The sequence below is a fragment of the Lepisosteus platostomus genome, chromosome 3 (genome assembly GCF_059453375.1).
Source record: "Lepisosteus platostomus isolate fLepPlt1 chromosome 3, fLepPlt1.hap1, whole genome shotgun sequence".
Classification (NCBI taxonomy): Eukaryota; Metazoa; Chordata; class Actinopteri; order Semionotiformes; family Lepisosteidae; genus Lepisosteus; species Lepisosteus platostomus.
Genome location: NC_142613.1, coordinates 38,582,983 through 38,607,774, shown reverse-complemented (window position 1 = coordinate 38,607,774; position 24,792 = coordinate 38,582,983). Strand labels below are relative to the sequence as shown.

The window sequence follows — 24,792 nt, the reverse complement described above, 5'->3', positions numbered from 1 at the left end:
GTTTCTGATAGGTGTTTAGATTCCAAAGGAACATCTGACTACAAACTTGCAAACAACCGTTACATTCTTTTAATAATAATAATAATAAGATGTTTAAATGGTTAATAGGGATTATACCTACTATATAAATAATTAATTATGCAACAATGTCATATATATGATGTAATGTTTTTATGGCATTATAGTTTTTCTTTTTTTCTCTCTTATTTGTATGTTAGAGCCTCAACAGCAATGTTAGATAAGCAGGGGAGATTCAGTACTGTGGTCTAAATGTGGAGGTTGGTCACAATAAGCACGGAACATCATCATGAAAATCTTATTAAAAAGACAAAACCTTGTGTGGATATTACCATTTTTCAACCCAAATGTGATATTGAAAATGTAATCCAGCTGCAACTTGTTCTCAGGTTGTACTTGAAAAAAAATCACAGTGGCAACTCCTTTGAAAATTGGTTGCACATACAGTATACTATTATAGTCTACATACAGTACCTCAGTAATAATCATTATCCATAGTTACTAGGCTGCTTTCTGCTTCTTGCAATTGACTTAAAAATAAGTGCAAAGGAAACAACATTAGAAAGGTCTTCAAATGAAAATGGGGCATTTGCCCAGTCTTGCTCATTTGCATGTTTAGTAGATAAGTGAAAGAATCCTAACATTTTATCTATCTGTTTCTTAAAGGTGCCTAGAATTTAGGCCTCATCCTCGTCACTGAGAAGGCTGTTGTAGATACTCACTACTTTTAATAACGATGTGTTTTCTATTCATTCAGTCTTAAATTAATTCCTCTTAAGTTTCCAATTATGACCCTTCGTCCTTCCTTCACTACTGAATGTGAAACAGTCCCCTAGGTTGAACTATCTATAATACCTCGGAATTTTGTTGCTGCTCTTTGAACTCTTTTTGAGGCCATTTTCCTAGTTAATTATTACATACCAAACTGTTCACAAAAAAGTAAAGTATACTGTTAACACAATTTTACTCGGTATTGCTCAGTGAGTTATAAAAAGGTGTTTTATATCTTAACTTTCATAATTTGTTCGTATGGGAGGTGATGCCAAGTCTTTTGTTTTTTTAAATATTTTTTGTCATTCCTTTCCTGTATATTATTCTGCAGCTCAGAAGATCACATACAGTATAATATGTATCGTGCATGTCCTAGTACCAGTTTGTGTCACTTTGCACTTACTGTATTTGTCATTCTCCAAGTATCAGTGCATGATTTTTGTAAAAAGTCTTTGTAACTCCCGTACCCCTGTTTGTGTTTGCTAACTATACCCATTTTTAGAATCTATATCACTAATAAAGATCAGCAAGAGCAAAAGGCCTAAAATGGTTCTTTGTAGCAAACCACTACTCGCATCTACCAAGTTAGAGGTTATACTCCTTCAGATAACATACTGTTCTTATAAATTAATGTTAACCAATGTCCTTGTTGCTTGTTAAAGAATTCTAGGAATTAAACAAGACCATCCCCTTCTAGTCCCATGTTGGTTGTTTCTTCACATGTCAAGTATTCTTCTAATTTAGGTCTATCGTTTTCATATTTTTACCAGTAATATGAAAAAGGCTAATTGAGCTGTAGTTTCCTGGTTCAGTTCCATGCCCCTCTTTGTGGTTTGTTTTAATGTGACATTTTTCCTATTCCAAGTGAGAATGTAAACATTCTAGTTATGAGCTAATGAGTAACATTCCTTATTTACTTAAGTAAGACTGGAAAAGACCTTCAGAGTTCTTTTTTTATCATTCCTAACCTCTCTAGAACCTTGTATAAGTTACACTAAAGTTACACAACCTGATGTATAATATGGAGTCCTGTATTTGTTTTCTATCATATGTTAACTATATCTTTATCACCTTCTATTATTAATCCTTTTTTGTGGTATAAATTATTTAATAAAGTATTGTATTTTCAGTTTGTTTCCAGCTGCAGAACTGGAAAAAAGTATTTTGCACTATGTTTGTCTTTATTGTGATATTCTTTACTTTATTCAGCTGTTCCAATAGCTCTATTTTGATACTCTTTTTTCTATCGTTACACCCATTTATACAGTCTGTAGAGCTTCTTTTCTTAATGACTACATAAACCATTTGGGCTATATTTTCCTGGATTTAGATGTTAATGTTTTAGGAATTAATTTGTTTTGATTCTTGAACATTATGTGCTTGAAATATAACCATATTTCTATTTTTGATTCTGTATCCATCTGTTTCCAGTTTCATAGTCTGGTTTTCTAAAACTATAAAGCCTAATTTTAGACTTGTGTATTAAAGCATTGAAAGATGCTAAATTATTATCTCAATGCCCCAGTAGTTCTAACAGATAAATTATCTTAATTCTATCCCGGTTGATTGAGAATATTAAGTCAATTAGAGCATCTAATGTAGTTTGTTTTTTTGTGTTAAAAAGCAAACAAACTTTTTCAGCCATCTAATATCCCAATTATGTGCGGAAAGTCTCATAGTAAGTAGATGTTACCTTTGCTACATACCTTCCTAAACTCATCATACAACAAGCTATTTGTGCCCATATGTGCATTAGGTAGTCTATAATATACAGCCATTGATAAGTCCCTATAAATTCCTTTTTTCCAGTTGATCCCTTTTAAAGTTGATCCAGTACATTTGAAAGTTCCCATACCCTCTTGCTTCAGTTGTCTGTAGGTTAATTTTTATTTATAGCCCAAATTCACAACATATTTCCAGTCTGCCTTTCTGAAATTGGGGGTATTCAACATTTTAGATTTCTGTGTTATTTCCAACAATAACCTTGTTTCAGTTATTCCTGTGATATCCAGGTTAGTTGAGTAGCTTCATGTCCTTTCCACTGAAATTAAAATATAAGCATTTAAGAGTAGATGAGTTTATTTGTTTTGAATTTGTTAAATCCATGTTTTTCTGCTCCCACCAGGATTGGTCTGTTTTAATATCCCTGCCACCCAGTTTCCTAGGTAAATTACTTATAAACCTCTCTCAGACACACTTCACCACTTCTGTACATTTTTGCCCCAGTACATCTTCCACCAATTCCAGAAGACTCCCAATGCTCCATAAACCTTTTGCACTCATCTGTCCTCACAGTGTCCTTCAGACTGTCAATGCATTTGTAAGGGTTAACTTAATGCTTTGATTTGTGTAATGTGCAGCATTATCCCCAGCTGAGTATGTGACTTACTCAAATGCAATAGGAAAAAAGAAAACAGTGATGGATACCCAGAAACCATGGGGACATATTTAAAAGCTCAAATATGATGAAAACTTAAATGAGCCTTACTGTATTTGAAGAGTTTCCATTTAGATGTAAACCACTGTCAAAGAGTGGGGAGGAAGTTCTGCTACTGTTGTCACTAGATGGTCCTGGAGAACCTAAAAATATACAGGAGCATATAGAAGGAGTTAAGCTGCAATCTTGATTCCATTTATCCTTTGTCAAAAATATAAAGAAACTTTATATTTTTTTCTTTATTTCTCAGAAGAACAAAGTGTATAGTTAGACCTCTGCATTTGTAGCTTCAAATATACTTTGTGAGGACTCATATTTCATTCATAAAGTATTCATGTTTTTCTAAAATTGCCAAATTTACTTTCAATAAGAGGCTTTGAGCTTCATGCTTTGTATAAAATAGCTGCTAGCCTACAAATAGAATGTTTTTAAAAGATCTGTTACACAGTGGCACTATATTCAGGAAAGGACAATTTGGAACAAAGGAAATGAATTGGTAAAAATCCTATTAATTATTCATAAAACAATGAAAGCATTTTGTATCTAATTATACAGTACTTCTGAATCCTAAGCAGGCAGGTGGCTTTTTTAAAATCTTAAATGCATTTTTTATTTTTTTATGTGAATAAGTTTACTGAGACTAATTTACAAAATTGTAAACAAAGCACAGGTAAAACATTAAAAGTTTGCAGAATTAATGTTTTAGGACAGATTTACTATATTCTTACTATTTGCTTTCATTAGTAGGATGATTGTGGCGTATTTATAATTAGGTTTATAGTAAGAGTGGGCTCAATTTAGAATAAATCGTTGTGCTATCAAAGAGTGATGATTTAAGCATCAAAATGTGAGGCCCATTTGCTGCTGTTGTGCCCACTGCACAGATGCAAATAATTTATGCTTTAAGCACCATTCAATATTGCTTAGAGACACCCTATCTGGGGACTGAATACTTCAGACAGTTATTCTCCTGTCTGAGAAGTACTGTAGGAGAAATAAAAAACAGCTTTTTGCAGTCCCAGGACTGTTTTTTTTTTAATCACCAATTATTTTTGCTGATATACCTTTCCGACGTGACAGAGAATGAGACACACAGACATGCTCCTCTGACATATCTAACTGCAGACCTACAGTTTGTCAGCTCTATTTGTCAGTTCAAAGATCCATAGCACTCCAAGGAAAGTTAAAAGTAATCGGAGGAGCAATGCTTCTTCTCTCAGTTACGACTGTATGACCCTTCAGGCGCCCAACAAATAATAGAAGTCAGTGTTTGTAGAAAAGCAGAGAGACCTCTGGTCTCTACTATACAACACCAAACTCATCCTGATGGAACTCTGCCAATTACAGTATGTGCTGTCTTTTGGGGAATCCTGTTCCCAGGTGGCCAATAATTGTATATTGTTATAAAATGCCTGTTTTAACAGTATTTTTATTTATCTGCTTCCCCATATATTGTATATTACTGACATTAACCAAAGCATAAGTCTCATCATCCAACACTGGTGTTAAGCTAGAGTGCTGTTATTGTTTATGAATTCCTCTTTGGGTATCACTGGCATAAAGTCAGAATGGCATTAAGTCACATTAGTGGTGTGAACCTTATCTTATATTAACTACCTGCAGCTGGCACATTAATTGGTCTGTCCCTTCTCTTTCTACACTTTCTAATCTGAGACCATTAGAAACATTAATTCCTAACACAGAATTTCTTATTTTTTTCTGAGTAAAAGAACTATAAATGGGCTGTGTATATTCTACATTCAGGGGGGAACTTTCTACTGAGCTGAGCCTTTGAGAGTGGTTAACAGTTTTAGGAACTTCCCTCCAAGAGAATGAAGTGTTAATTTTCATTCTCAATTAAACTGTCTGAAGATTGGAAAATATTTGCCCCCGGGTCATAATACTCAACATACTCTGTCTGAGAAAGAACCTTAACTAGTCAAGCTAATTTCCTTGTGTTTGATTATCATATATGCAGATTGAGAGGTGCAATAATTCATCCATCCATTTTCTAATTGCTTCATCCAATTCAGGGTCGTGGGGGGCTGGAGCCTATTCTGGGAAGTAACAGGCATAAGGTATGATACAGCCTGGATGGGACATCAGTCCATCACCGAGCAAACATACAGACACATACAGTACACTCACACATTTACACCAAGGCCAATTTTCCTAGATGCCAATTAATCTACCAGTATGTCTTTGGACTATGGGAGGAAATCAGAGCACTTGGAGAAAACTCACAAGGAGAAACGACAATGTTCCATGAAGATAGCAATGCTAACCACAGCACTACTGTGTTACTCTAGTGAATTGCTGGAAATGATTTTCTGTTTGTTGAAAATAATGTTCTGCTTACATATGAAAGCATTTACTCCTAATCAGCAAGCGAAAATCGATAATCACCATACAGAGTTCCATTTCCATGTTCACACAAGTGATTTCAGATTATGGATGCAGGGCATAATTTTTCACAAACCAAAAACAATTTTCAGCACTCAAAATACCATATTAACTATATAATTTTAGCAAGCAGATGGAGCGTTTATAAAAATATTTATGGCATATTTACTAAGCAGAAAACTTAGTATGGATATATCAGCATGAAGTTTAGAAATCATCTAGAATAGCATCATGTGAAGTGCTTATTAAAGTCTTTGTGAAACTATTCATTTTTCCCATTATAGTGCTGTTTAGCTGGTTATGTTTCTTTAAACTGTTTGTATCACACAATTCGAAAGAAAAGTGTAGTTTTTAATTAGAATAGGATAATTCATGTATTTGATAAATAACAACAACAAAGAGTTTTATATGATAAAATAATGTGTAACTTCCTTCTACCTACAATAACCTAAACTGTACTAAAACAGTATTAAAACTGTTAGGATGTAATGACATTTAGACATAGAACATTTCAAAATGTCTCAATACAAATATCTGCAGAAACAGCATTTTTCACTCAATATTCACTCATGTACAGTACAGTACATATGTAGTACTTAAGGTGGAAGATAAATGTACTATATGCATTTATTCAATACTAAAACTCTATTACATTTAGCATCCAGGCAATGCACAAATCCAAAATGCATTGCGTGCTCACACATACATATACCTGTAGCTATGTTCAAAACAAAATAAAGAACGGTCACGTAAAAAGTGCTTGAATTAGACCACATCTGTAATATTGAATATTTAAGATACAGTATAAGAAGCATAATGAAGACCAACCAGTCTTAAGGGAAAGACTTAAGAGGGAAGAATATAAGATCTTAATCTGTCCAGTCAATGAAGTTTTTTTGGCTTTGATATTGGTGCTAATATGCCGTGAGTGCATCATGAAGAAAGCAAACTTGTTCCATTATAACATGAACATCCATAATGATGAGCAATTACTAGTAAGATAATTTTATTTATGATATTATGGACCCTGGTTGGTATTCTAAACTTACAGGTATATGAAACTAACTATACAATATTGGAAATTACTCTTTTGATAAAGTTTCATGATGAATAGCCCCCCATCCATAATAAACATTTGATTCCCATCCTACATTTCTTCAGAAACATGCCTTACATGGCAAATAAATAATTGTTTACAGAACTGAATAACAATACTATGAGTAACAGTAAATATAGAGGACTGAGTAATACAAACAGTACATGACATAAAAATAAAAAAGTAAGCCACTCTTTTAACTGGACGTGACCACACTAATTTCAAAGAAAAATAAATCAGAAAAGAATCAAGTTCAATACTATGCTAACAGATGGCCAGAAAGAGATTTTACTTTTTGATCCTTCTACAGTATATCATGATAATACCATATTATTAAATACAATAATTATCCCTTATTTTAGGCAGAAGAAAAAGGAAATAATGTGTACAGGATTATTTCCTGTGTAATCTTAGAAGTTAATAGACCAGCCTACCAGCCCACCCCCCTTCAAAAAATAAAGGTAGCAGCCTAAATATCCATGGTGTTTGTTTGATTATGAGGACTAAAACAAAGGAAATACACCAGAAGGTTCTCATTTATAGAAATATTGTGGAGAAATGCTACTGCAGCCTTTATCCATTACTATTCCTCTCTCTTACCTAATGGGAGCTTAAGAAATGATGGAGCTTCCCTGAGGTACTGAACAGTGATGGTAACTTCATCCCCAGCGTTCCGCAGAAGATGTACCTGTCAGTGTGATAAATCACAGCTAGTTTACTGCAGGAAGGCATCCAAAATACAGAAGTGAAATACACAGAGCCAGACATCACATTAAACTGAACACCTCGCAATTTACATCAAGGTTTCAAATGATAAAACCAGGGCATGAGTAAAATCATTGCATTTGTCCCGATTAGCACATTCTCTAATACAAAAATTTAATTTCACACACATATTAAATGTTTTTTTTTCTAACAATATGAGTCAGCCATCTTTCTGTATCAGAATTAGAAAAAAATTAGTTATAAGAATGTTTATAAACAATATGTTCTTACACAGAGCACTCTTAGATTACAGACTGCTTGTTTTTTTCACAGTATCAGGTAATTAGATTTAAACGCCAGTATCCAATTTCTGGAAACCACACTATCAGGTTTGTAATAGCTATTTTAACTGGATACAGTGTATGAACAAGCTACATACTGAGCAAAGTAGTGATTTCTAAACCTCATGTAAAAGAGGATTTGCAATATTATTTGCTTGATTAGGTCCTGCTTGAATATAAACAAGGCCAAGACCAGACCCCAGCTGAGGCATTTGAGGTGTCTCAAAAATGCACTGATTATGGGTAGGACGGTTTCTTTATTATTGGGTTATTTGGATGAAATTTAGCTAAAGCAAATGACATTCATATAGTTCAGTATTGAAGAAATATAAGTAAAGTACCTTAAATAAAAATAAAACTGCAGCGTCCCAACTGGGATTTCAACCCACGTCTTTCTAGTACAGTAACAACACTCTTGGACTACTGACTTAACTTAAACTGATTATTTAGTTTTGTTTTCTACTTAAAATAGAAATTCATAGTTTTAATAATGTATCATCACATTTAACAAATTATTTTTGGTACATCTCAAAAGCTCTGTTTAATAGGATTGACTGTGCAATATGATATTGTATGTCAATTTTGTGCTTTTTTTAATAAAAAATAATTTTGTAATTTTTTTAAAGACTGCTCATTTTATCACATGCATTGCACCGTTAATAAAAAAAAGAATCCCTGTTTTTATTAATGGGGCCAGTTCCAGTCCGTAGTGGCTGTAGTACTGTAGTACAGCTGGCTTTATACACTAAGGTTCTTTAAATCGACAATTGTTTTAGAGCAAGGAAAGGGCTTCAGTTTAGAAACAGAACTCTGAACAAATTTGTTTAAAAATCCCTCCAGGACTAGATTTGAGTACCTCTGGACTTTATGGCTATAATATGCATTACAAAAGTGCTGCAGCACTCAAGGGCAAAAACCTCTACAAATATTTCTGAAAAACACTATCATCATGAAGATGTAAAAATAGGTACCAGAAATATCAGTTATTGGCTGAACAGAAGAAAAAAGATATTTACTCACAAATATATATACAGCATATATTGAACATAAGGTGCTTCTGTGCCTGCTCGTTTTCATTCCAACTCTTAATCACCTAAATCAGCTAGTTATTGGCTTCAATTGGACCGATTTAACAGCTTCTCTGAGCTCTTCAGCAGCTGGTGCTTTAAAGTGACCGGTTTGCTATCAATACAAAGTAATCTATTCTAAAAGCCTACTTACAAAGGTACTTGAGTTTCTTTAGAATAAATGATGGCAACATTTTGTTTACAATATTAACTGGTCTATTCCCTGAGCTCTTGTAATGCTTTCACTTAAACATAGCAGAAGAACACAATAATATTCACAAGTCTGATTCTGGAATCAACATGCTCTGATCTAATACTTTACTTGCACAAGGAGCAAACTAGTACTTAAACAGCACCCTGCATTAAATATTTGTTTTCTAAATGTTTCTATTTTATTTCTTTATTTTCAATCAGTTTAATTTTATTTTTTGTTGGCAATATGGCTACTTCAAAAACCAAATCTGTTTGTTTGCTTTTTCAATCAATGCATTAAAAAATGTCATTTCAGCTTCAGGTATTCTTGTTATATGAATCTGTGGTTTAATATTAAGAACTTCTACAGGTACGTGTAATAATGTTCTCTATGTTGTTTTGCAATTTATTGCAAATTGTATGCCATTATACATCCACAAACATTTTTAATGATTTATCTCAAGTGCATTAAAACAAGTTACTTTCTACCAGTTTAATCTGGCTCTTTCTGCTACTAAAATGTGTTTTAAAACAGTACAAGAGTTTACAAACCATTTGAGACTTGAAAGTTCAATCTGGTTGTTAGAATGTACCATACCTCAAGTGTAGGTCATTTAAGAACAAAATCTAAATAACATACAAATACAATTGCAGTTAACAGGATTGCACTTTGCAATACAGTATGTCTTACTAGTATATTAATTACGTAACATTACATAATGAGCAACAGAAAGAGGCTACCTACTGTCTTATTATCACAATATTTATTATTCACATAGTTACTAAGTGCAGTCATATCAATTTTCACCTTAATGAAAGCTAGATCTTTCCAGCAGTAATTTGCATAGTACATGAAGATTAGAAACATTAAAGTGATAGATCAGTGGAGTTTTGTTTTGTGCAATGATTTTTATTTTGAAGGCAGATTGTGGCTGAGTGATGGACCTCACTGTGGTTAGATGTCTAGACTCAAAGGAATGCCTAAGGTATTTTTTTAAACAGCTCCTTGAACAGCATTGTAAAGGATGCCTAGACAGCTCTAATAAGCAAAGGAGTAGACCTTCTGCAGCTTCCATAACCGAAGTCTAGAAACAAGCCAAAATCAAGAACCAGGTACAGTAGGCACTCCTTAGAGAAAAAAACAAAACATCTGAAGCACTGCTCAATTGGTGATTGGCTACAGCCAGGCCACCAACCAGTGCCTGAGGTGCCCCCTGGCTGCGAGCCAATGGAACTGTAACACGTGAACCTCCTATAGATGACAGACTTGAAAGCTGGAAGCCATACTAGAAAATTTACATTCATTTTTATATTCATACAGTGTTGCTGTGTTTCACTGAATATTAGGGAAGTATGTTGTAGGGATGTGAGATGATAAGTAGAGAAAAGAGATTTTGAAGTAAAATTAAAACCTTAAATACTGTACATTTGCCTATTCGTTTTTTTTCTCTGGTGTCTCCTCAAGACCCACCTGTTGAGCCACTACATTTTGATTGTATGATTTGATGTATGAAATGTCTGTATATTTTATTGTATCATTTTTTTTGTAAAGAATGTATGCCAAAGTTCTTTAAATATAGGAAGGATTCCACTTACTCCACAACCAAATTCATCAACCTTGGTGATGCATGGTATAGCTATTATACACCAGAACCTCTACTGCAAAACGATCATGTAAAATGAAAAAAATATTTCACTAATTCTAATAAGGGGTAATTTAGTTATACCCTGTTGGCCCAGAGTGGTATTTAGCCAGAACATTGAACATGAATTAATGCCCTAAATCTTTCAATGCCATCGGATATTTAATAACCAAGTAATTTGGGTCTCATCTTGAAATCCCATCCAAAAGATTGCAACCCCCACAACACACTCATCTTACTTGGGCATTGGTCTGGAAATTATGTAAACCAGTGGATCCAGACAGAATCCTGGTCCACCAACACCACACACCAACAACCTAATCCTTCTTGGTGGTCTTTCATCCCAGTACTGAGCAGACCCAGAATTGCTTATCTTTTGAACTACAACAATATAAGAACAGAAGGTTGTTACACTGCATATTTATTAGTCTATTTGATGTTAAAAGCATCTCAAAGAGCTTTATAAAGAAAGTACTTTTTAAAATTGAGAAAAAACAAGCTAAAATAACTATTTAATATAACATTTTAATGCAACAACATGAACAAAAACTTTGGTTTATAACATGTGTCTTAGGTCTTGATTTAAAAATAGAGAAAGTGCCTCTTAATAGGCCATAAATTCAACAGTTGTGCTGCAATATAAGGAAAAAAAGAACTTTTTCTTTCAGGCTTCACTCTTGGGATACACAGCAGGGAACTGTCAGCAAACTGTTATAGAGCTATATATTTGGTTTAGATAATCAGAGACTTTTCAATAAGTGCTTTATACAGTATGTATCTCAAAGAAGCATTTGTAAAATCACTTCCATAATGGGTTGTGGCAACCTACAGTACGTGCTCGCGTAGGTGGTATGTGGGAGAAACAGGCTGGAGAAGATGGTTCAGGCTTACAAAAAAGGTTGTGCTAGTCACTGCAGGCGAAGGAGGAAGAGGAGGACACCTCCTCCTGTTTAATAGAGGAGGAAGAGGAGAGGGTGAGCCTTTAAGGGAAAAGGAACAGAGGTTATTGGGACAATACACTCTGGAGGGTGCAGAATACGAGAATATATTTGACACCAGTGCGGTGAAGCCATTATAATTTTCATTTTCATTAGAAACTTGGCAGCTGAATTCTGTACAAGATGTGGATAAGACAGGGTACACCTAATAATACCAGAAAAACATCTGAATTGAAATAAAGGAATTAAATGATTTCTCAGCATCAGACAAGGAGAAAAGTCTTATTTTAGCAAAAATGATCCTTAGATCATTAATGGAAACTTTAGCAATAGGTCTCATGAAATTTAAAAACATAAATTGGAATCCATTATATCACGCAAATGTCCAAATTCACATTTCTCATTAAAAACACAGGTCAAAACTGTGGCTCTAATCTTTTTCTAAGAGACCATCAATGACACTTGTCAATATTGGTTTGATGAAAGAATATTTTTAAATATAAATTAATAATTTAATTGATTACAAGGCATTCAAAGAAGCTTACTGTAGATGCCATTTACTGTAGTTTAATAAAGATAAAGTAATTTAGGCGCAGTACAAAGAAAGAAAATTCCGGGAAATTATAGCAAGACTACTGTACATAGACATATTTACCACAAGGCAGTTGTGCATATTCTCTATGACAATTTTCCAATGATCCATATCTCAGAAATATTTTTAGCTGCAGGTATCTTAAGCATTATGAACGTTGCATTTAGTCAAAAATAAAGATTACACTAATTAGAATATCACAGTCCTTTGAACTGTTCGCCTATTCTCCTCTAAGCAACAGTAACCAGCCAGTGGTGCATGACTAAACTCAAGCTGGTTTGCTAGTAACTCCTCAAATTTGGTCAGGCCCTACTAGTGTAATGCTTCTACACAATGACAAGTTCCATTACTGCATTATTAATTGCTAACAAATATAAAAAGCTTTGAATAAATTAAATTTGCAAGTACCAAGTAAATTAATAAAAAGAGAAAAAGAACCATAAAAAGAGAAAATGTAATGCTAGTTGCAAAATAAAATAAAAAACAGCAAAAATGAAATAGCAAGGTCTAAAGCAATAAAGAATATCAAATATAAAGAGTTACAGTTGATAAAAAAGCAGTAATACGAACAGTAATGCAGAGCTCTTAAATTTATTTTATTTATATAAATCTAAAAAAATATAAACACGTTTAAATATAATTACAGTATGTTCTGCTCAACAATAGATTCAACTTTTCTGTTGGCCAAACTGTAAAGTTCTACTGGTAATCTGTGAAATTACCAATACCTAAAATGTTCTTGTTTACAAACTAACATTTAATTTAACTGATGAGCAATTTTGACGTTCCTGTATTATTGAAAAAACTGAGGGTGCCTGACTCTGGGTCATTAGATATTTATACAATAGATGGAAAGGAAATCATTAAGTATATCACTTCTTTTGACAAACTAATGGAAGGAAACATTTTTTAAAACTAACAATCTTGCCTATTGAAATCAATAAGAGTAGTTTTTTTTCTTTTCTTTATATCTGAATCTATTATAATAATCAATAATTTTCTTCTTAAAAGGTTCAGTATCAGCATACAGTATTTGTGTGAGATCTCCACACCCACTGCTGGTCCAAACCTGCTAGTATTCAAGATCTAACAACCTGAAGCTATAGAACTGCTATTCTGCAATTGCTTCTGGTTAAAGGAAAGTTAAAGCTATTTGCTTTCAGTTAACAGAAAGCAATAATTTATTTAAAAATTACAATTCTGAACTCTAAATTCACTCAACAAAACAATCCACAAATACTTTCATTTTAGTCTCAGATATTGGCAACATACTGATGATGCTAATCATTAATGTTTTAATGGTAATATTTGATATTGAGCTTTTCTAACAGTAGTTAGATTCAAGCCAAGGAGAGCTGGTATATACAGGGGGTGAACAAAATAATGGAAACACCAAGCAATACTGTATATGAGTATTTATTAACCAAAAATGAGTTGGGCAACCGTTTTGCTTTCAGAAATACTTCAATCCTTCTTGGAATTCAGACATATAAGTTTTGAACTATTTCCAGTGGTATATTGGACTATTCTTTAAGAAGGAAAGCCTCCAGTTCCTTAAGAGATGAAGGAGGTGGAAATCTACTTTGTACTCTGTGGGTTGAAGTTTTTTTTTCTCCAAATATTTTCCCATTCAGATGTAGGAAAAAGAGATGACCAGTCCAGTTTTTGTTTCCCTTTCACCTGGTTACGCATTACTTTGCATTAGCCTTGGTTACAAGTGGTTTCCAAATGGCAGCTCATTTTGTTGGGAGTGGAGGTGTAGTTATGTTCTGATGTAATTTTTCAGGCCATTATTTTGTGGCTTTTATCAACTATTATATTAAGTGTCCATCTATCCCTGTCAGTGAGCTTCAACTTGTGACCACTGCTCTTCTTTCTTGATGCTATTTTCCCTTGTTTGGTGTACACCGTCATGGTTTTTGACACTGTTCCCTTTGACACATTAAATAATTTTGCCATTTCTGTGACTGACCACCTGCAATTTAGGCACCAACTACTTGACCTCTTTTTAAAATCTGTTAGCTCTCTTACTGTATTTGCTTTAGAAATCATGTTAAGTGTTGATTTTAAGGCATCTTTTATATAACAGAAACATATTGGTAATTGGTATTGGTATTGATATGAAACACATGTGGAATCCCTGCAATTTAGTTATTTAGTTATTTCAAAATATGATTCATTCTTTGTTAGGTGCTTCCATTAAATTGTCCACTCCAATATACTGTATGTACAGAATACAGATTTAGCCATTCAAAATACGCGGGCTATACCGCATTATTTTTTACGCAGCTTATATTTACGCAGTCTACCGCGAGTTACCGGTAAATACCGCTAGTTACTGTAAATTCACCTATAATACCGCAAGCAAAATAATAGTATCCGGAATTTCCGCAAGGTGGAGCTAATAAAGCTCAACCTCTCATGTTTGAGCTGTCGCCATCAAAGTCTTTAACGAAGATATTACTAATAGTATTAATAATGAATGACCTTGGACAAGCTGTAAACTCAAAGTATTGCCCTGGTCCACATTCTTTTTTTCATTGACCGTCTTTGTAAAAGTAACACCACAGCATTTCGCAATCACACATTTGTTTCCAATCATGCAAAGTACAGTAATTTTTGAGAATCGATTCACTATGCCTTTCACATGCTCATAAAAGAGATTGATTTAGGAACATAAACATATTACCGTATGCAAACTGTACTGTATACAGTATGTATATGTATATTTAATGTCTTAACTGTGCCCGTTTAAGTATTGAATATTTATATGGAATTTTACCACTGAAGGGAAATCTTAGTACCTGAGCATAAAAAGAATAGGAGCATACTGTAACGCGTGTGAAGGCCATAAACGATATTAATTTTGGAACTTAAACATACAGTATATGGCTGGTCTCGGTACTTTAAAGAAAACATACACACCAGTATTCCATTTCTCCCTAAACATTTTAAGCATCGAAGTCTTTAACTAACATGATACCGGAGTCAACAAGCATACTTTTAGAATTTGATTAAAAGGGAATATAATATGGAATCGCGTATCTAAAGAAATTAATAACGATATAATTATATTCATGTACCGCAACACAAGAATAGTACACGCTGTATATCGTCTGTTGATAATGTTTCTGTAGGGCTTTTTCAGCACTCTGCAAGTGACCTTGCCGGTGGCGCTGTGGGTTAGGTTCCTGACTCCCACGTCACATGGTGAATGTTCAAATCCAGCTGAAGCCATGACTTTTTTTTTAACAAAAAGTGTAATCTATACTAAAAAGCTGTACACCACCTGCTATAAAGATACATATTGTAATACTTTCGGGTTCGGATAGGACAGACACTAGAACTCAGACTTGCGGAGTTAAAGCAAGTTAAAGCCTTGATTTTATATATCACCTTAAAAAGTGGCATCTCAAAGCAAAGTAAATACCCAACACTGATTTTACCCATCTGTCATGCTAATAAAGCACCTTGAATTGAATTGAATTGAGAGAGATGGAGGGCGAGAGAGCACAGCCAGGACAGACAGGCAAATAAGATACATTCCACAGACATTCACAACAGCGACATATCATGAAACGTTTAAACATATAGTTAAATTCTTACTTGTTTGTCAGGAAGTTAAAAAACAATTGATTTACTTATCCAGTCTCTCGAAATAAAATTATTTTTCAAGCAATGCAACTAACGTCGGGCAACGTGTTTTTTTTAATCCAGCATTGACAGCCACATCTTAAATCTTGTCAGTCAGCTCTTTTTTCTCTATTTGAATTGTGGCGATTCAAACAACCTGGGAAAACAAGTGGTCTCAAAGTCACCGAGCTCACAGAGCTTCAACAACAGATGACAATTCCCTTAGTCCTTCCTTAGTCTTCCTGAAATTGTCAGATTATGAGTGAATAAAAGCATTTTATTAAAAACACGTTTGCGTTTGTTTAGGAGCTATATTATGTATTTTTCATATGTAAGATATAATGATGTGTTCCCGCTTACACATCGCACAACTTTAAAAGCTAGAAAAACAGGTTTCGATTCACATTATCTGTTTTGTCAAAGGACAGCACAAAAAAAACAGACAATACACAAGGGGGGAGGGCAAGCGAGAGAGAGAAAGTTTTTTGCCCTCTGTCAAAAAACCCCAAATAACTCGGGGCAGAGACTCTGGGGGGATCAGTGTGTGGTACAGAGCGGAGCTCAGTCACGCCAAACAAGTAGAAAAGAGAGAAGAGTCAACAATTGATTTAAGGACGATCTGTCAAAGTGCAATGAAATACAATATTGTTGTTGTTGTTGTTGTTGTTGTTGTTGTTATTGTTGTTTTTATCCTGTAAAGGCGATATATAAAAGCGCTGATTCTTATGGAATGTGTTTGCTTTCTTTTTTTCAGCATGGAATAAACCTATTACTTGATTCTTATGGATGTCCTGTTCCGCCGGGGATTAAAAAAAAAAGTTGTTTTTTTTAAATCGCGTATCTAAGGAAATAGCAGTATAACCTTGTTCATGCACAAACAGTGGCATGTTACATTATTTATTTGGCTGTCTCCTCTTGCCAGAAAGCTCTAAATTGCATTTTGAGTGTGGTTTTTGACTTTTTTTAAATTGCAACCCATTTTGCAAACCCAAAGCTGATACTGTTTAGACGTTTAATTATTTTAAACTGTATTACATCATTACTGTATTACAGCTGTATTACAGCAGCACAATGCACAATGCAACGTAAATTGCAAAAATGCACTTGGAATCTGTCCAAGCCCTACTTTGTCAGGCATTTTCTTTTACTGTAACGGACACAAAAACTCCCTTGCTTTTAACAGAGCGTTTCATAAGTTCTAACCATGAAAATTATTTAAACTGCGACACTTATCATTCAACTGGAGCTCGAAATATCACAAGGATCCTCAAGAGCACAGCAAAGACTGTATTAAAAGAATCGTGTATCTAAAGAAATTAATAAGATATAATTATATTTGTGTACTGTGACAGGGCTGTGTAGGGCTGTTTCACCTCTCTCTTCATGTGACTCTATTCAAAAGCCATCTAGCAAAGAGGGGATGAGAAGAGTGACAAACTAGTATACTTTAGATCTTTTTTTCTGAACCGGGGAAAATCTGATCATGTTTCTCTATAACAATAATTAAAAACATTATTTTACATATCACCTTTATGTGATATTACCTTAAGGACAGCACATACAAGGGTTAATTGCACAATGGACCGTGCAAAGAAATGTAAAATAGTCTTCTTTAGGTGTGAGGGCAGGAGTGGATCGCAGAAGGCATAATCAGCAAATTAGGAAAACAAAGAACAGGACAGGCGAGACGTTTATCCAGAGAGCGAGTGATCAGAAAAAGGAACAGCTGTTACGCCCAGGTTTTACGCTCTCCCTCTGCTGAATGAATAAAAGCATTTTATTAAAAACGCGTTTGCGTTTGTCTGGGTATTTACTTTGTAATCTGTGGTTTACATCTACTATATTGCTTTGAGATGCCACTTTTAAAGGTGATATGTAAAATAAAGTTTTTTATTATTGTTATAGAGAAACATGATCAGATTTTACCTGGTTCAGAAAAAAGACGATTAAAATCTGTAATCTTTCCACTTGTATGCCATCGGAAAATACAAGAAGTTTCTGCTTTGTGTAAGGATGGTATCAAAAAGTAATCTAAGTGGTGAGAAAGCTGTGCTCCTCAAAGCGCTTTACAGGATAAAAACAATAAGAACAATAGTGTTAGGCTGGGCAAACGATTTTGTTTTAGAAATACAAAATGAGTTATAATGATGTGTTCCGGCTTAGACATTAACGAGTAGAACCCCCCTCTCTGCGGGAGTGCTGGCTGTGACTAATTAAACCGGTTTCACAGGTATTTTCAAAGTAGAAGGGGGCGAGATTTCCAGCGAAAGACACCTCCCCCCTCCAAAACCAAGGAAGTACAGTACTTACTAGTTAAGAAAGCTAGGCTCCTCAATGAAATCGCTTTAACATGCTAATGCGTTGGTGTAACAGTCCAGGCGTGGCAAGCTTCTAATGTCAACTCGACTCGATTGGAAGACATTGAACATATTCTAGCCCTAAATGAATTAATAGCAAACATGGTTTACATAAAAGACATTTTCCAAGAAAGTTTATAATAATACGATCTATAGTTGAAATCTGAGCCTAGAGCAATTACGCTGTGTTTATGTAGAATAAGTGATTAGGTTTATGAGCAATCTAATTACTTATTCATTTAAAATGCTATATAAAATAAAGTTTATTATTAATTTGCTGGACAGAGTGGTGAACATTATTATGCATAAGACAAAGATAACGATCCTGATCAGTTTAGAAATCTGTGTACGCTGTAAGGTTTTTACTTCTTAAACTTTTAAAATACACGTTTCAAATAGAAAGAAATCCTCTTCCTGGTACAGTATGTACGTATAGCAAACCAGCATGTCTTTTTTCTCCAATCAGAGGGGTGTCAGATGGTGTCAGCCAATCACCATTCTGAAGCCCTACCATAATCTCTGGTATGGGGAGACCCCAGAATTCTGTCCCATAGTTTAGACAGATGATAGATACTTTTATTGATCTCGTGAGGGAAATAAAGTAAATCATTTTCATTTTAGGAAATTATTAAACGCTCGGTTAAAAGCAAAGGAGATTGTCTGTTATAGTGGACATAAAAACAAGAGTTCGCTGGCATTATATACTAGAAGACACAGACCGGCGCCAGACCGGGAGAATGCCTGATGAACTAGGGATTTGACAGTTTCCAAGTGCTTGTACAATCGATGGAAATGTTCAAATAAATGTGCGAAAGAAATAAACAAAATAATCATTTATTTCTTTATCATATTGGCTAGCTAATGTCCTCTCTTTGCTAGTTAGTGGCTGTGTTTCTGCGTTGGGTAGCAACGGGTGACTGGTCTCAGGCGGAAGATGTAAACAGCTTAATTTTTTTAATTAAAATTAATTCTATACAGCAATCGCATATTTGGGTACCGTTTCATAAAACTTTCATGCTTAAAATGTTTAGGGAGAAATGGAAGACTGGTGTGTATTTTTTCTTTAAACTACCAAGACCAGCCATACAGAGTACAGTTTACATACATACAGTAATGTTTATGTTCCTAAATTAATATCGTTTATGACCTTCAGATGCATTATGCTCCTCTTCTTTTTATGCTCAGCTACTAAAATTTCCCTTAAGTGGTAAAATTCCATATAAATATTCAAAACTAAGCGGATTAAAATGTGCACAGTAAAGACATTAAATGATTAAATCTTTTCACTACCAACCAATGCACCACGAGTGCCCCTGTCGGTCATTTTGACCAGCCAATCACTTACCTTGTGGGTGGTTGTGGTGGCTTGTGGGTAGGTTACCATACCGCGGGTTTGTACCGCGCATTTTGAATGGCTGCATCTGTATGCACTGCATTTATCCATAACGTCATATGCCCCTATAGCTACACATATCTCTTATCTAAATAATAATTCTACATTTCACTACCCTAAAAGTCATTTGTTAATTTTAAAAATTACCATTTTACATGTCTTATCTTACTGTATGTTTTGTTTATTATTAATTTATTTGCTGCTGTCTCTCTGAAGAAATATTTTGCTACTTTTTTGTGTTAATATTATGAAAGAGATTAAGCCAGCACAGTTTTATCCATGATAAAAAGCAACTTCACAAATTCAGAGGTCAAAGGCCAGAATTTAGGCTACTACAGTGATTTGATGCTTTGAATTTGATAACACAACTAGAAATTGAAACAGTTAAATCAAAGAGTTGCTTCTGACTACTAGGAATCAGCTAACCAAAATAGTGATGTATACACACCAATTTAGTACAATATTGGTACAATAGTACAATATTTAAATGTATCAATACTATAACAAAATGTACCAAATAAACTTATGCAAGTACATATATACAGTAAATCAATCAGTTGTGGTACACACGAATGGATGATCAAATGTTCAGAGGTTACAAAAAATACTTGAAATAATAGTTGGATAAATGTCATTAGCATTTTGACTTTCCTGAATTAATCTTTATCAAATATATACTAAACTATAATGAAATATTAATTCTCAAAATGTTACCATTGAATACTCATCAGAATTGAGAATATCTGGCCAGGCAGTCCCTGAGGGGAGATGAAGAGTTGGATCTATATGAAAGCTCTTCCAATATTCCGTCATTAGCTCTGAAGTCCCCTTCACACAGAAATAGGGAGAGTTCTGTGCGTCATGTTGAAATCAGCTTCCAATGGAACATGCCCACAGTCTCAGAATTTGGGCACCCACCACAAATGAGATTTCATTTTAAAAAATGTTAGAATGTTAACGTTATTTAACTTCATGGAATTTATTAGGTGTAACTGTAAGAGGAAATTGCAATTGGGTGGTCATCACAAACAAAAGTATTGGGAAAAATCTTCATTTACTGTAGATAGTCTCAGCCTGAATATTTTAGGACATTTTACTTTTAAATGTGTTTGCCAGTGTAGTTCAGACAGTGGGTTTATGACAGATTATATCTAGCTGGGGTGTGAATCCAGATGTGCCTCTCTCTTACTTAAGAAGTATTGATGTTGGCACTCTATCACTGAAGGTGTCAGGATGAGCTCAATTTGTGGTGGTCTGGTTTGTGTTAGAGAGTAAGGATATCTTGCTTATCAGATTCATAACTCAGCCACATTGTACTAAGAAACTGAGTCAAGAGTAATGGACTTTCAGGGTTTTTTTTCAATTCAAGACAAGAGAGCAAGATTATAATCTTTCCAAACACTTAATTCTAAGATCAGTTAGTGCCTTATTGCTACAGTAGGATGCCAAAGTTGTAGTGAAGCCTTGCTGACAACCACTGTGGCTTCCAGTGTCAGTGGTGTGACATTTAAAGCCCACATTTTAGCCACTTAGTGATATATCCACTTGTTGTCTGGTGATTCCTTATTGTACATGTATTTTCTTTATCATAATTAATTATAGCTACTGTAGGTATGAGTTTTCAGGATTCCTACTATATTTTGCTAAGTGATAATTGGTAATTAAGTAAGGATGGATGAACATAAGGCTCAGTTTGCCCAGATAATTAATTTGTAGAAGGTAATTGGGAACACTTCAGTGTGCAAGTTAAAGAGATTGGTTTGGAGAACAAGTAGAGCAGTGCAGACACAGAGACACAAAGGCAGGTTAAATAGGAAATTCATAGGGGAGACAAGACAGCGTGAACAGACAAGATGAAAAGTCGATCAGAGGATAGTTTGCAAGACGATAGATGAAACAGGGAATTAATACAGGAAAGACAAGGGAACCTGCAAAACACAAAAGGTGGGCTGGTTGCATAGAAGCAAGACATGAATAAACAAAAGGAAAAGATTACCTAAGTGTATTAGGGAAAATATAGTACCTATATGAAAATGTTGGGATTTGATTATATCTTTCTCTCTAAGTGTTCCTGTTAGGTTTTTGCAATTGTAATAGTTGTTTTCTGTACTCTGTGTCAAAGTTTATTTTTGTGTTGGCTTGTTTTGTTTTCAAGGACTGGTTCTCTTACAGAGACTGCAATTGTTTTCTGGGTTTTTTTTTTTGCCAGTGCTAGTCCTGACACATTTTGATTTGGAGAGCTTTCTCTTTCTTTGCAATTACCTTTATGGATTAATTTTGAATCTTACCTGGAGTTTTAATTGGATTAAACTCATTTGTTCTGGCCATAATACATGACTATAAGGACATTCTAAATGTTTTTAAGTGTTGCTCACTGTTTCCCTTATATTTCATAATAGTTATATCATCCCACACACATAAAATCTTGGAAATATAAATTGCCTGGTGCTGTCATTGGGTGTGTTTCTGCATTGATACCTCTGAATAAATGAACATTTTTATAGGGCCATCAAGTGTGGAATTGCTTTGTGGGTTCTTGTAACCACAAACATAACTAGATGGCTGTCACAGATTCCTGTTAAGTTGATAATGTAGCAGGAAAACCTACACATAAAATAATGTCTTCATAGGGGATTTTGTTGTTATACTTTCCCTCCTTATACTACCTGTTATAACCTAAATGTTGTTCTACTTTCCCTATGCTTGCCCGGATAAATTCTACTGTAGTTCTTTAACCATACCCATAGCAGTGGAAAAGAACCCAGTTGATCCCATTTAGGCCAAGCCATTAAATAAACATCTTCTCTTTACTGGTGGGCTAGTGTAGCAACAATCCAGTCTGTTACTCTGATATGGTAAGTAATAATATTTTGTTTTTTTTGTCCAACCCAGAATATTTTCCTCTAAATCATTCACCAATCATCTCACTCTCAGATATACAATGACACCATCCAAGAGATTTTGGAGGATCTGAGTAGACAACCCCTGTCTACTCTGAATGTTTTTTATAAGAAACTGTGTCTACAGATGCAGCCAATTCCTTAATTTCCTCATGAGAAACCTTTCCTGTTTTGGGAGTGTCTCCATATCGTTCTCTCACTTGTCTTTACATTCCTTATTTGGCTTCCCTGTTACAGTAGCATAGATGGTCTAGCAGGGGTAGGTTTGGACTGTTGAAGCCCTCCAGTGATATTCACTCCTTATCTCTACTATCCTTCACAATAGTGAAAGATAATAAATTGTCAGTACAATTTTATTTCTATGAACAAAATAAAACATTATCTGTTTTTTGTATTTTATTTACAATAAAAATACAAAAACAGTTGATTTTTACAGTCCCTATAGAAACTCTACACTCGTTTTCCAAAGTAACACATTTTGTAGCACAACAGCCTAAAATCAAGATACAGTACATTAAATTAGAATGTATTTGTCTTTAATTTACACATCATTACACGGGCTACAAGTGAAAAACAAATGTGCAAATTAAATCCTAGAAAAATGGGTTGAATAAATGGACATACCCCTTAGTAACAGCAACTGTAAATTAACCAATTGTAAATTGGTGTGACCAATTGCCAGTGGCATGGCATGAATGGAGTTTATATCAGACCTTGGTTTTATGCCTGGTTTCATGGAAATTTTCAGAAAACAATACATTTCATAGAATTACTATAAACTAATCAAAACTACTGCAATTGTTAACATTGTTATATGCCATTATATTGTCCAGGTACAGTATGTGTTACTCAAAACATTTTAATCTAATTTAATATATTTTCAATGACCAATTGCAAAACCAGTGGGGTTAATAATTGCATCTAGTTGAAGACAGCCTACATAAATTACACTAATACTGTAGTTGATGTACAGTATGGATATCTGTGGATATTCATGGAAATCTTTAAACTAAGTGGTCATCGGTAAATGTAGTTTTTATTCATTCACCAAATTAATAACTACAGTACATACTTTGCTTGCTTGGTGAGGAAGTCCTTGTGTGTAAAAAGACCATAGTAACTAAATTTAGACATACTGTACGATTAAAATATATCAGATAAATTCAAATGTATACACAAATAAGATGTCTGCATCTGTATGTACCTGACACAGATTTTGAATAGAAAATCAGTTATTTAAGAACAATATAAGGTAAAAAGCCAGCCTTTAATATTCGAGATTTCCAAAATTGATGCAGAGTTACATGAAAATAAAATGCATACAAGTTAATGCAATTTAGATTAATATGATTTGATCTGAAGTGTTCAGAAAGAATAATTTAAATGTCATGTTACAGTATTATTATTTTCTCTTAATTTACTAATACATATTTATTCTGCCTCACCTTTGTTAAGATACACAGTAGGTATATACATTTCAATATCTGATATCACAGTTTTTTATACCTATTCCAGTTCTAGAACTGAGTTGTTATTTCAGTAGAATACAATAAGTGTACTTTTGGCAATATTTTACTTATTATTTGTGGTTTGCTGCTTTTTATCTTGCGGCAGACAATGTACAAATATTAAGTTCTCATCAACTAAAAGGTCAATAATATATATTATATTTCTTCTAGGATTTTCAAAAAAATATAATTTTGTTTTCAAAGTAAATAGGTTTCATGTGGAAAAGGGAAAAACTACTAAGGCTATTCGTTTTGCATTATATCTTTTTAATTTCCATTTAGATTTATACAGTTAATTAGTAAGCCTCATTTAAGTACTGTATTTCCTTAAACTTGGTACAGTATGTAGTGAATCAAACTTAGTTTAGCATACGTATTATTCAGACTTAGACTTCACATTTTGTTGATTATGTTTATACAAAATAAATCAGTTGCATTTTAAGACAGTGTTTCATCTCATCACTGATGCCACATTGTTCCATATTTAAGTGTCCTTTGCTTTTGGGAACACACAGATTGTAATTGAGAAAGGTTAGACAACCATCATAATAGGTGACAAAGTTACTTTTTTTCTTAAAAGCTGTTGCATGTCTGTCTACTATTACAAAAACATTGCACTTTACTTTTGTAAAAATGTACTTATATCCACCCACATAACTATACATGGTGAATTCTGTCTTCAGTAATCTGTTCTGCTTGGTTCTAACTAACATATTTCAAATTTCAGAAAGCCACAGACAACACTGCAGGATTCAAAACAGTTCCAGCCTGCATAATTCATTATTCCTGCTAATACTT

General features: G+C 34.1%; 1 protein-coding gene across 1 annotated transcript in view; it reads right to left on the bottom strand.

Annotated features, from left to right (window-relative positions):
- Positions 1–24,792, bottom strand: part of sntg2 (syntrophin, gamma 2) — a 166,213-nt gene that overhangs the window by 106,884 nt on the left and 34,537 nt on the right. The window contains exons 7-8 of the mRNA XM_088623452.1: positions 7,326–7,413; positions 3,278–3,369 (exon numbers count right to left, since the gene is read on the bottom strand). Of these exons, the coding sequence (XP_088479578.1) occupies positions 3,278–3,369; positions 7,326–7,413 (180 nt within the window). The remainder of the gene's footprint in view (positions 1–3,277; positions 3,370–7,325; positions 7,414–24,792) is intronic.